Below are 14374 nucleotides of genomic sequence, written 5' to 3'. Positions count from 1 at the left end.
ACCAAGAAAAGAAAATATACAAAAAAAGAAGATAATTTTCATAGCAAAGAAGCTGCTGGTGTTCTCAGAACAGTGGACTGAGCACCTCAAAGTCCAGACCTCAACATCACTGAATGTGTTTGGGATTATTTGGATTGTGAAAAGCAGAAAATGCAACAAACTTTCTAAGACTGAACTTTGGAGATTTGGAAAAACATCCCTGCAGATTTCTTTCAAAACCTGAAAGCAAGACACCTGAAAAATTCAGAAGATTTTGATTTTACATTTAGTTGTTGAGGCTTCAGTGACATTTTAAATTGGTTTTCTTTGAAAACTAAATAACTTATAATAAATAGCCATTTTGACTTAAAAAATAAATGAATAATAGATAGGCTCTGACTTTTGTACAGTACTGTGTTTTGAAAGCAATGCTATGGCAACCGTTATTGCACTTTTCACATACTTTCATTGTAAAATCTACCTTATAATTCTGTCCTGGTAATCATTCACTGGAGTCTCAGTGTTAACTAATGTCTTTGTAGTTTTGTGTGTGTGTGTGTGTCTGAATGTACACAGTCCGCTTCTGTCCCAGTCTGGGTGTGTCTGTTATGAGTATGTGGAAGCAGTTGTGCGTGTGTATGCTCATGTTATAGAGGTGTATAAAAGAGGCTTTTAGAGAGAGAGTGTGTGTAGGAGGAGGCGTGTTTTCCTGGTATCTCAGAACCACTGCGTTTTCCTTCTTTCTGAGCAATGGCAGTGTCATTAACTGTGTACTAATACACAAAGGAGAAAAGAAAACCAGTGTCCCAGTGATCTCCTCAGGAAAGAGGAGAGAGAGAGAGAGAGAGAGAGAGAGAGAAAGAGAGAGGGAGGAGAAAGAAAAAGAACCTGTTTTTTGTGACAGATGGTCACTGATAGCTAGCACAGGGTAACTTGGCGGCTGAGGCGTGCGTGATATCTCACACTACCTGTAGATGCACATGTGAAAAATATTGTGGGATTGCTTGTAAACACACATGGTTTTAGTACACTTTCCATATGAAATATATATATGGCTTTTCTGTAAGAGTGGGGATACAAAACATGTACAATGCATTCAAATGTCTTTGGGTCAGAAATAACAAGTTAAAACAAAAACTTTGTGTGAAATGAACTGTAGAAGAAATAAACAACAGCAGAAAACAGCAAAAAATGTTGGGAAGCTGATTCCCCGTCAGTGTAATATTCAGATACAGGCTACTGAAGACTGCACAGTACTGGTCACTTTCCAAAAACGCAATTAACAGCTAATTACTGTATGGTCTGACATTTTAATGGATTTGACAGGAAGCAGACCTGTTTTTCCCAGAATTTTTACAGCAATCTTCTGCAGTGTTTTTGCTATAAATTAAATCATGGCAGTTTTCCAGTTTAGCGTGTTTTGTAGTAAACAGAGAAACAGGAGGCATATAGTTTCTGTGAAGGCCAGAATGAGGATGTGAAGTCATTAACATGCTTGGAAATCATTCTATTTGCATATCTGTTCATTTTAATGCAATAATGAGCTTTTTAATTTCTTTTTACCATTTAATCTTATAGTACTGATACATCATCTTCGTTAACTGTAATATTGTCTTTGTTGGTGAAGCGTCTTATCATTCAGCCCTCCTTTCTACTCTGTGAACCAGTGTTTTTTTGTTTTGTTTTCACAATGGTAGATCCATAGGAACTGTGTGCTTTGCTTAATCTCTCTCATTCTGTGCAAACATCCTCTTTGTTCTGCTATGCAAAAATTTGCACTGTCACTCAGCCTCAGCTTGCCTACAGTCCGGCAATGCAAATGAGCCTGCGGGCCTCTTACCTGCCTTATTCACACAGGCTTATCTGAGCTATCAGAGAGATGGAGAGACAGAGAGAGAGAGAATGAGTGAGGGAGAGAAAGTGCCACTTTGAATCCGCCGAGATTGCGACGGTCGGAGCGGCTGGTTGTCTCAGCAACTTGGAGTGAAAGCAAATAAGAATCAACAGCTGGACCAAAACTATTCTCATGCACAGTAATTCTGTTTTTCTTCATCTTCTTCTATATTCTCAATCTTCTGCCTGTCTTCTGTGTTAGCTTCATCTCCTCATTAGAGTGATGGGATTGCTGGAGTGTAGGCGTAGTTGATTGTCTTTTCTCATTTTAGATTGTTCTTCATGTTCTTCCAGCTCTTGCTCCTCACATGAGTCTGCATATGTGTGTGAGTGTTCACCAAAGCTGTCTGTAGGCTGAGCTCTGTGAAAGTGTGTGGTGGCCTGGCATATTGCATCCATTTGGGTTGTGCTGGCCTGCGTGGGTTATTTGGAGATGGTTGCTTGTGTGGGGCAGATGGCACTGACCACATGGGCGCCTCATTTCCTGCGTCCAGCAGGCACCCTGTAGCATGCTGGCATGGTAACTTCACTGCCGTCGATGCTTGTCACTGATGGGCCTCTACAGGAGCCGTCAGAACAGGTGTATTCGCCATAGTAACAAAATTAGGTTTGGATTATATTTATCAGGATTGAAATTTAAGATGTGATTAATGCTTTGGTTTGTTATTTTATGGTATTTGTTGCAGCACAGTGGGATATGCAGTACTGCACAAAATTATGACAAAATGATATGCAAACCTATTTATCTGTGGGGGTTTTGCATTTATGTGTTAAAAAAACTTAGAAGTTCTAAAAATAAACAACACATTTTGATTTTATGTCCATCAGTTTGGTAGTGTACCCATTTCCAAAACTCTCATTGAGGAAGTATTTACAGTCACCATCCAATACAGTTGTAGGCAACAGTTTGAACACCCCTGGTGAAATGACATGCTTTGTTGATTTTCTAAGGGAAAATAAGTTAACACATCCTCTACAGAGGACACACTTAAATATGGCATTTTTCTGCTTGTCGTGCACAATTTAACATGTTAGTAAAACATGTAATATGGGTCATAGGTTTCACACAGACCACATTTTAAGTTTTATTTGTAATCCAATATTTTAAATTCAGCAAATAAACAGTGATTGTGCATTAAACTGTGCAGAAGTGTGTTCTATATGGAGGATGTTTTAACTTTTCACTTAAAAAATCAACAAAACATGTCAGTTGACCAGGGGTGCCCAAACTTTTGCATATGATTCTGTCTAGTTTATCTAACCCATCCTCATTAAATTAATACAGGCGTGCTGATTTAACCTGTGTTCTCCTAACTCTGTTCTTCTACCCAACAAATTGATAACCTTTTAAAAACAAAAAGTCTTGTTACTTTTGACTGTATTTGTGTTTATTTGTATTTATTCTGATTCTTTATACTGTTTTACTGGCACAAATCTCACTTAAAGCCAGAATAAATATTTTTGGCAGCCAACTTTAGCACAGTACTGTATGTTTCCGAGTCACTTGGTGTAACAGCGCATGTTTTGTTGGGTATAATTGCACTGTGCTAAGCGGCTTGTCTAAATCTATGAATGTTAAGGATGTTGTGATAAGATCAGATGGTGATTCGGCTTGATGAAATGGCACCACCTTTGTTGTTTTTCGCAGTACGTAAACAAAATAAAAGAAAACAGTGTCGTCATACTCTGGAGAGAGAAGAGAGAGGTAAGACAGATAGCGTTACCTGCTCTTCAGCAGTCACTTCAGGACAGCTGCGGTTCATATTGACCAGTCCTGCCAGTCCATGACCGAAGAACAGAGGGAACAGATCTGAATGATCTGGAAAGGCAGCAGAGAGCTGCTCTTATGTAGGCTGTGACTTTTCTGCTAGTGAACAGCTCTAACAGTACATTATAAAGTGATACGCAAAAGTTTGCAAAAAAGTTAAAAATTGATGCTTACTTATGATTTGCTAAGTAAAAATAAGTTGACACATCCTCCACATAGAACACACTCAATTTTATTTCAATCTTAATGCACAATTATTGTTTATTTGCTGAATGTAACATATTGGGGAAAAATACATACAGTGTGGTCTGTGCAAAAGTTTTGGAACATTTTATGTTTTTTCAATATGTTAAAATATTAACAAATCAAAATTGTGCACTAAAATGTGAATAAAAATGCCACATTAGGTGTGTTCTCCATAAAGGTTTTGTTAGTATTTTCACTTAGAAAATCAACAAAACATGTAATTTGATCAGGGTGTTCAAACATTTGCATACAACTGTATCATTTACCAGATGTTTAAAAGGACTTACAGGTAAATGCAAATAAAACAGAGGACAGTAACAAAAGTAACAACTGTTTTAACTTTATGTGCTTTCATGCTCACATTCATTTTGCTATTAAATCTTTAAAAGTAATTACGCAAGTGACTACATAGTAAATGACAAAAATTTGGGTGGGCTTTCTTTCTACAAAGCAGGACAGCATGTACAACACAAAGTTTAGCAAGTTCACGTCATAATAAAATATCTCTTCTACTCACAAACACAATCCTGGTGTTGGTTCAAAACTAATGAATGAGCTCTGTGGGCAAAATTTCACCATTTGTTTCAATAATCTACAGATGGCAATTATTTTACAGTTAAATTACATTTGAAGTGGCATTAAAAGGTCAAAAAACATATTAAGTTTAATTTGAGGATGCCCACAGACCCCCTGATTCCTGTTCTTAACGATTATTCTTCATAGAAGTTTGGAAGAATAGAGAGAGAGAGAGTCAAGGCCTTCTCCAGGTGTCATGTGATTTTTTTTTTATTCTGATCTGTGATCAGTTCAGTGCTTCCTCCTGTCATTCTTAACAGTAGGCGGTGGGTAGTGGACATTGGTCCTGAGTCAGCACAAGAGCCTTACGCTATGGTCAGCGAGCTCTGACAGGGCCCATATGCTGCCTAAGTGGCTCTCGTTGCGAGCTGTGAAGCGATTGGCATAAATGTCAGTCATGAATAATGTAAGTGTACAGCTCTACTTTCTCATTGCCGCCCACACGCGGACCCAATGCAAGCACTACTGTTTCACTCACACAGGAAGAGAGAAGAGAGGGAGAATGAATGGAGAGCAGGAAGTGAGGGAACATTTCCTTCTGTGATCGGGTGGGTGGGAGAGAGAAAGAGAAAGAGGAGGAGGAGGGGTGGGAGTTGTTTGTTTGTTACAGTATCCCTTAAGCCCGCTGATTAGAACATGTGCTTGCTTAATGGTAATGATTAGCCCTGGCCCCTTAACCTGAGGAGCCTGAAACAGGCCACTGAGCTTCTCAGCTGGAACCACTCTGCTTCGTCTGCTTAATAAAGATAGATAGATGAAGTTAAACAACACAAACTGCTTTGTTTAGGGATTTCTTAGTCCAGTTTTTGCTGCTGATCCAAATCCAAGTCCTTTGGAAATCTGCTGATACAATCTTTATCATTTTCTAGTCAGTGCATCTTTCAAGTGCATTAACGTTTAATGTCTTGTCATGTTTGTCAAACAAGACATGGTAGGGTCCCTTATTAGTTTAGATTGCTGCAGGAATATCACTGAAAGCCCTGACATTTCATGGACCTAAATAATTAAGTTATAATTACTTGTTTTCTTGCAATTAGTTGTTATCACTTGACAGTTACACCACATGGAGAGCCTGAAGTTGCTTACATTTCTGTGTCTGAAAATATTTAATGGACTGAAAAAAGGTTGCTTTAAATTACTTTTTAAGTAAGTAACATAGCAGACTTACAATTTTAGGTTTATCAAAAAACACAATGTTACCGTTATGTAACAGTAAATCCAATCCCCAAAAAGTTGGGATAGTATGTAAAATGCAAATGAAAACAGAAAGCAGTGATTTGTAAGTTCATTTTGAACTTTATTCATTAGAAGTTAATGAAAACCATGTAAAGATAAGATATTCAATGTTTTCCTTTCAAGCTTCTCTGTTTTTTTGTAAATGTACACTCATTTTGAAATATATGCCTGCAACATGTTCCAAAAATGTGAAAATTTAAGGCTAGGAACATTAGTGAAAAGAACACATAAAAAACACATATAAAAACATTTTAAACAGATGATGCAATTATGCTTGGGTATAAAAACAGCTTTTTCTGGGACGTCCCTGCTTCAGCAAGATGATGCCAAACCACATTCTGCATGTGTTACAACAGCGTGGCTTTGTAGTAAGAGAGTACAGGTGTTAGACTGGCCTGTCTGCAGCTCAGACCTACATTTGAAAATATGTTGGCACATTATGAAGCACAATATATGAAAACGGAGACCATGGTCTTTTGAGCAGGTAAAATGTTATATCAAGCAATCATGGGAAAAAAATTCCAGTTTCACAACCACAACAACTGGTGTCCTTAGTTCAAAAATGATTACTGAACATTGTAAACAGGAAAGGTGATGTAACACAGTGGTTAACATGCCACTGCCCAAACTTTTTGGAACATGTTGCAGGCATTAAATTTAGAATAAGTGTATATGTACAATAACGTTGATTAGTTGGAACAATAAATGTCTTTGCACTGTTTTCAATTGACTACAGGTTAAAAAGGATTTGCAAAGCATTGCCGTCTGTTTTTATTTACATTTTTTACACATCATTTTTTCTTTTGGTAAATATTAAAAATGGGTCCCGCAGATCCCAACACCACACAAGGGTTAACCCTAAATTTAAATTAAATTGCAAAGCTTGAATATTTAAGTTGGATTTTATTACAGTGTAGTGTGGTACAGTTTGACCTGATGACTGTATTTTGGCTTACGTGAAATAAGTATGTTATAATGTTTTGGTAACACTACTTTTCTATGTCTAGTTGGTCTAATTTGAGCATTTGAATTTTATTTACATTCTGCATCAACAGGTTCAATTGTGCACTTTTGCAATTTTTGCAATTAATTCAGTGTGAAAAAAATGAAAAAAAGGATTGTTTTTCTTTCTACTAAACAAGACTTATGTACAATTAGAACTTGTCAGTTCTTTTCTAAGAATATCTCCTGTTCTACTTACAAACATGAACGTGGTAAATTTTGGAAGCTGCACTTTTGACAGAATGTTACTTATTGTAATGAGCTATGACTGATTAGTTACTCAAATTACACCATGATTTTGTCATCATCAGCGATTCATGCTTTTTTCTGAGCGTTTATCTGAGAGTGTTTTTCTGAGTGTTTATCATGAGAGATTTGTGTGTTTTTGACTTTACATTTTAAAGGTTTTGTCAGACCTGTTTGCTTATCAAGTGGTGGATACTTACAAACAAAAATGTGATTGAAAATTTGGAATTTGCATTAACAGTGAATTCTAAGATTTAATTATTCAATAATTGGTACATTTTAGAGTTTTAAATGAATGCATTTTTGAATACTTACCAAAAAGGAGATCATTAGGTGGCTCACAAAAAGTCAAAATAGTAATCTCGGGTGCGAGCAAAATTCCAGTAATCAAGTAGTGTCAAGAAGTCAAGTAGTGTGCTTAGTGGTCTACAAAACACTGTGTGTTTATAGCTTATAAACTTATGAGCTTATAGTTGTGCAGATCTCGGCTGAGGTTTTGCTCCTTCAGTGTCAGGTTTCACTAAGTGTGTGTTATTTCTAAGTTTAGTGTGTAAGCAATCATAGAAAAACTGATTTTCTTTTTTTTAAATCAACTACTATAACATTATAGTACTTTATAGTTTTTAGTACTTTAGTACCAAAAAAGTACTTAGTACTTTAGTACACTACTTAGTAATGCCTAAATTATTTATATGATCCAAGAGGATTTCACTGGAGCAAAAAACTGAATACTCAAATAAGTACTTTAGTGTGGTGATAGTAATGCCTAAGGCTGTGTGTGTGCGTGTGTGTTTCTGTGTATGTGTTTCTGTGTGTGTGCGTGTGTGTTTCTGTGTATGTGTTTCTGTGTGTGTGCGTGTGTGTTTCTGTGTATGTGTTTCTGTGTAAGTCTGTTTGTGTAGATGTGTGTGTTTCTTGTGTGTATGTGTGTTACTGTGTGTGTGTGTTTATGTGTGAGTGTTTCTGTGTGTATGTGTGAGTGTGTTCATGTGTGTATGTTTATGTGTATGTGTGTGCGTGATTGTGTGTGAGTGGGTTTATGTGTGTGTATGTTTCTGTGTATGTGTGTTACTGTGTGTGTGTGTGTGTTTCTTTATGTGTGTGTTACTGTATGTGTTACTATGTGTGTTTCTGTGTGAGTGTGTTTGTGTGTGAATGTGTTTATATGTGTATGTTTATGTGTATGTGTGTTACTGTATGTGTGTGTGTTACTGTGTGTATGTGTTACTATGTGTGTTTCTGTGTGTGTGTTTGTGTGTGAGTGTGTTTATATGTGTATGTGTGTTACTGTATGTGTGTGTGTTACTGTGTGTATGTGTTACTATGTGTGTTTCTGCGTGTGTGTGTGTGGGTGTGCTGCTGGGTGAGTATTGTTTTCTTAAACCATCTCTGTTGAACTGATTTATGGCAGCTGTTGTAAACCAAATGAGCACAGCTATATTAAAAGAGAGGAGGAGGAAGCTGAAGAGTTAAACTGAGCAGATCACGTAAGAGTTGACCTTTGACCCTGAGGTAAAGTGTGAATTGAAGTGTACTGTCGACCTGTCAGTGAAGCTGTTCCTGTAAATGTGTCTGGAGCGCTGAGCAACAGTCAGACTCACTAATGGGGCTTGAGCAGTTGAGCGGAATTTTGCTGGGAAATTGAATTTGGTGACGGTCAGATGGGTAGGAATGAGAGCTATTTATAGTTTTCAATGAGCTACTGTTGTGGAAGAAAGACTCATTTTGTTGGTCTAATTGGAAACGTTTAGTGAATATTACATAACCACTGCTGATTTTTTCATTATAATTTTACATTACAGAGCTAATGAATGACGCACTTCTTTTATATGTATTTTAAGAGAAAACGTTATGAGAAAGAGTTTGAATTCAGTTTTACTGTTGTTTGGTGTTGAGCTCAGCTGTGTAAGCTTTTTCTCCCTGTTTTTTATGTATGGTGTCTACGTGTGTATGTTACTCCAGCTACTTCCTTATAACAGTTTGGTAGATTCCATGTGCCTAATCTATCCTCACTGAACCTCAAAATGTGGCATTCAGGTTAGTCTGCTGTCTCTATATCTGTCATCATTGTGCAAAATTTATTATTTATTTACTTATTTGGCAATTTCTTGTTTGTAGTTGAATGGCATGCTCCAGTTATATTTATTGTGCATCTCCAGTGCTGAAAAAAAATCACATTGGTTGTCACTGTATTTCATCTATAACGCTGAAAATGAATAATTAAGCCCACCGGCAACTAAAGTTACCAGTGTATACCCCTCTTTCTCTTTTATAAAAAACCTGGTAAAGTGTTATATGCATTTTAAAATATTCACATATGAAATAATACAAATGTATGAAGGGGTTACATTTGGCAAAAATAGTATATAGCACTGTTACTGTTTCGGTAATGACAATTTTAGCTAATTTTGAACATAACTCAAGCCATTACATGACTAACAAATGTAGCTTTGAACAGCTGTACACACAGAAAATCATAATATGCTTTATTATAACAAAAAAATATATATGTGTTTCAGTAGTGACAATTCTTAATGTTACACACTGATTATCAGATTTTGGGACACGTTTACTTCAAACAATGGGATCTAACTGTTTACCATGTGGCCATGAGGGACAGAGATGCAGTCTCACGTCCTGTACTAAAATTCAGGGGTGTGGCTAAAATCAGCCTCCACCTATGGACAAAACTCCTTGTATTTCCATACTAATGTGAAAATGTGGGACAACAATTTTTGAACATATATTTTTTTTTTATTTAAAAACTCTTATTGCTGCCTCATGATCATAACACAATCCTTGCAAATATCTAAGATCTGAATACTTGTTTTTTTAAATATATATATATATATATATATATATATATATACAGTTTGAACTATTTGGAAGAATAGTTTGTATATAGGCCTAAACTGTTTAAGCTTTGAAATCTCTGTGATTTGAGAAAGTACATTGCCTTATTATAGCTTCATTACAGCTTTCTTAATTTAATCTTGTTACGTTATCAATTATTAAGTATTAACCAATGTGTGCATTCAGTGTTGTGGATATAGTTTATGCATCACAAACAATTTTTCTTTTCCATTTTAGAACAACGCAAGAAATACTCGAACTCAAACTTCATCATGCAGGAGACGTCTCAGTACCACGTCCAGGTAAGGCAGTCTTTCTGTCCCTCCCTTTCTGTCTCCTTCTGTCCTTTTCTTCACTTCTCTCCCTCCCTCTTCAATATCTGTCTGTTTCTGTGCTAAAGTGAAGAATGCAGTTTAGTGCTTGTGGCTTTTCCAGTAACAATGAACTTGTAAGTTAATGTTTAGGCACATTCCAGTTTTTGGTATGGCATTGCAGTAAAGTAATTAAAGCCAGTCTTTGGATTCCGGACAGACATCGTGTTGACTCACTCTATGGCCAGTTTCAGTCAGAGTGCCAAAGCCTTTTGCAATGTTCAGGAATTTATCACTATATTTATCATGTTGCATTGGTTTGGCGTTTTTAATTTCAGTCCTAACAGTGACGTTGTTTGTGTCTGCTGCATTTAGTTTAGGGCTTGACTGAATAGATCTGGGTGTAGTTCACTCAGTTGAGTGACCACAGGAAACTTTTGAACTGTGCACTCTCTCTGTCTCTCACACACTTTTCTAATGACTGTGTTGTGTAACTTCTCTCTCTCTCTCTCTCTCTCTATGCACACACAGCAGTAATCTCTCCTCACCCACACAGCTCCTCCTATATCAGGTTTCCTCTGTATCAGGGAATCAGTACTGAGTGCTCTTTCATATAGCTGAGCACACCATCAACTGAAAGATTACATTTCAAATCACTTTCAGTGCTGATTTCTATTAGAGAACACTTATGTACAGTTTAAAGCTTATCAGCTGATTGCAACAGGCAGCAGTAGTTTATTAAAAGTGGAAGTGTAGGATCCTACAATAACAATGTCAACCACGCTGTGTGTCAACTATGTAAAAAGGTGTAGACGCTAAAATGTGCAAAAGATGTCATAATATGATATTCCTACACAAAAAGTAATTTTTAAATGTATTGAAATTTATTTGTTTAGATTTGGGAATATAATCACAACTTTTCAGGTGACTTGCTTTCAGTTTTTTAAAGAAATCTGCAGGGATATTTTACCACACCTGGGTCAGTCCATTGTTCTGAGAACAGCAGCATCTTTTTTTCTTTTTTACAAATAAGGAGTTCTTTTGTGAAAACAGATCTCTCCATTTTAATGAATTTTCATAAATCATTTTTTTATTGTGCATTTCAGGTAATATCAAATTAACTGCCATTGAGCTGTTTTGATTAAGTAAAAATAACTCAGTAAAATACAAGTAAATTAAACCTCAATGGAAAAAAAATATATATTTTTTTATTAAATAATTTTTTTTTGGCAAAAGCTGATAACTTCAATGGTCATTTCATTTTTCAGAGTTAAACAAAGCCATTTAACAGATACAAAAGTCAGTATTTAACATTATTTAACATCAAACAAGCAGATAAAGTTCTAAAAACTGCAACAAAAACAGCCCATTAATTGGCAAAATTAAACATCTATAAGATCAGACCTCGGAACATCCTAGGGCTGAATGGCTCACTGCTCCCTATATTGTGTACTATGTGAGTTATGAAATTTTGGCTTTTACACCCAAATATACAGAATTGTGCACAAGTGGCTGAATCCAAAGTGGCTCTTTGTTAGACAGACTGAGCTCTGTTTAGGTGCAGTAGCTGTTATTTTAACACCTGCATACTGCACTGTGTAGGGAGAAGGGAGCTGTTTGCCTAAAACAGTTTGAGTCACATGACCTGAATACTGCACTCTGATTCGCCGAGCTGACTTATTGGGTTTTCCTGGAGAACAGGACTGGCGCTTAACTGCTTTTCTGCTGTAAAACATGAACTTGCAATGCCTTGACAGGGGACAATAACAACTTTTGTGACAAACAGTATTCAGAGTTCAGAATGTGCTGTATGTTAAGAATAACTTACGACAGTCAGTTTGTTTTTTAAAGGATAGCTTTAATCGTTTTTTTTGCAAATGAACTCTTTAAATTTTCTTCTTTTTTGTCTATTTCCTTTTCTCAGTAACCATTTCTTTACAGCTACACATCCTTTCAGACTCAGAGTGCTGAGTTTGAACTAATTAGAGAAGCCATGCTGTTGGAACAAAACCTTAGGGAAAGATTTTACAGCGGCAAATGCTGGACTACTGCCTGCAGTCATTACCATTATATGCTAGCATGGCTAGCAGTAAATGAAAAGGGTATCACTGAGCAATTCTAACTGCATTATTAGCAATATTTGCATTTTTGGTGAATTGCTCCTTTAACGCCTTTTTGAGGTTTATTATATACTAAGGCTTATTACTGATTAACTACAGGGACCTCAGTGCCAACTAATGGAGCTCTTCTTAGGTTATAGTGTGTGATAAAACTTTGGCTTGGTAAGGGGTTAACTGGCTTCATAACTGTAGCTGTAGTCCACCTCCTGTTTACCTGTTTTCATTTGCATTACTTGGACGATTAGACTCTAATTGAGTTCCAGTCCTCTTTCAAAGCCTGTCGAAAATTCCTCAGCCTTAGAGGAGACTTCGATCAGACATGCAGATAAATGTGCGTGTGGTTAAATTAGATGTTTAATGCATGTGGGTAATGCGAAACTCTCTGGCACTCACAAGGAGCAGGGTTTTTTATCAATTATGGACGATGTTTTAAATAAATACTGCCCTGTTGGAGTTTAACCTTAGATATGGGTCAGATGTGGTGGTAGCAGCATCCCTGCTTATTTTGATATGATCTCTTTATTTCTTATGCACCAATGTATGCACACACACACATACACACACACACATACACACACACACAAGTTGACAAAAGGTGTGCAGCAAGGGTGCCTCCAGAATTGTTTTGACAGAGCGGAGATTCCTTTCTTCTGGAACGAGCATCTTGAACTACATTAAAAGTGGTGGGGCATCGCCCCAATAGTTTTAAAAGTGTTTGGCCAAATGCCTGATCGCCCTTGATGTTCTGGTGGGTGTGCAGAGTAAAAGGTTGTTGCTGTGGTTTCATACCACATTCCAGCTATTCTTTGTGAACTGTTGATTCAGAATTTTGCAATCGTGCAGTCTCTCTGTAATTTTCCAGTCTTTGAACTCTGTTTGCATGGCTGTAACAGAAGGCCTAAAGAACTTCTGAACAATTGAGACAATGAGAAGGTGTGGCCATCACCATGACACACCACTGATAAATACATGGATACTTCCAAACTTCCTTTTGGCAGCAAGGTAGTTAGGCTATCAGGCTATTGCTCTCTTTATTTCTCTTTCTCTGCATCTTACTGTATCTGTAGGAACAAGCTGCTGAAATGAAGATGAGACTTATAAGACTTTTCCCTGTCAAAGTGTAGTGGTTTGATGGCTGTGCCACTTTACAAATTGATGGCTGTCATTCCATAAATGGTTTCATGGTGATATTTAAATATACCATAATTTTTGGCCTTGCAGAGGTAAATATTGTATCTCAAATATTTAAAAATACCTGTCTTTTTTTCTGAGTACTCTAGTTGTCATTGTATTTCAGCATCCATTCAACCCTGACAATTCTCTCTATTCAGAACTGAATTCAAGATGTTAGCATTATTCATTTTGGACATACAGTAGTGTGAACACCACCAGTCAAATCAAGTTTTATTGAGTATATAATTGGAAATAAGTTGACACATCCTCTACAGGCCACATTTATGCTTTATTTTTCCCCTGTATGTTAAATTCAGCAACAGTAACTGGGCATTAAAATGTGCAGAAGTGTGTTCTCTGTAGAGGATGTGTGAACTTATTTTCACTTAGAAAATCAACAAACATGCAGTTTGACCAGAGGTGCCCAAAATTTTCCATACAACTGTATTATTTGTTTAAAAGGAAACTTGTTTGTAGTCTTTTCTCAATCATTCAATTTAGCTGAAGATTAGCTGTCATACAAATAACTGTGATTAACAATTAAAGTCTTATTGTTCATTTTATGGTTATTATAGTACATGCGTAAAGTGTTTAAATTGGCTAATTAGCTATCACACTTGCTAGTTAGTTTTAATTATTAGTCAAGTTAGACAATAGGTTGCAACTTACTGACATTAAGTTGTATATATGAAAGAATTAGTAAAGAATTAACTAAATTGTCTGTTGACTTCAGCTGCATTACCAAAGACAGAGGAGAACTAAATAAATTATGTTGTATTTTGTTGCAGTATAAACATATGATTGTGAAATCTAATGAACTGAGCAAAATACTGTAATGGTTAGGTTAGGCCTGCTAGTTTGCCCAGATAACAACTTTCTGAAACTTTCTGCTACGGGAAACATTACCTCTTTTTACAAGGTTCTTTAAAACAACTGCTTGATTAATTACCTGATCCTTTTAGTTCAGAGGT

General features: G+C 36.4%; 1 protein-coding gene across 3 annotated transcripts in view; it reads left to right on the top strand.

Annotated features, from left to right (window-relative positions):
• eps8l2 (EPS8 like 2) overlaps window positions 1-14374 on the top strand; it is a 42106-nt gene that overhangs the window by 14629 nt on the left and 13103 nt on the right. For 2 of the 3 annotated variants that reach the window (XM_036576504.1, XM_036576503.1), the window contains one exon: window positions 10037-10101. In XM_036576504.1, coding sequence (XP_036432397.1) covers window positions 10037-10101 — 65 coding nt within the window. Of the gene's footprint in view, window positions 1-8286; window positions 8612-8908; window positions 8984-10036; window positions 10102-14374 lie in introns of those variants that run through there. The other variant, XM_036576505.1, reaches the window with a different exon arrangement.

This window comes from Colossoma macropomum, unplaced genomic scaffold (assembly GCF_904425465.1).
Source record: "Colossoma macropomum unplaced genomic scaffold, Colossoma_macropomum, whole genome shotgun sequence".
Classification (NCBI taxonomy): Eukaryota; Metazoa; Chordata; class Actinopteri; order Characiformes; family Serrasalmidae; genus Colossoma; species Colossoma macropomum.
The sequence above is the reverse complement of the archived record's forward strand: the minus strand, read 5'-3'. Positions and strand labels throughout refer to the sequence as shown.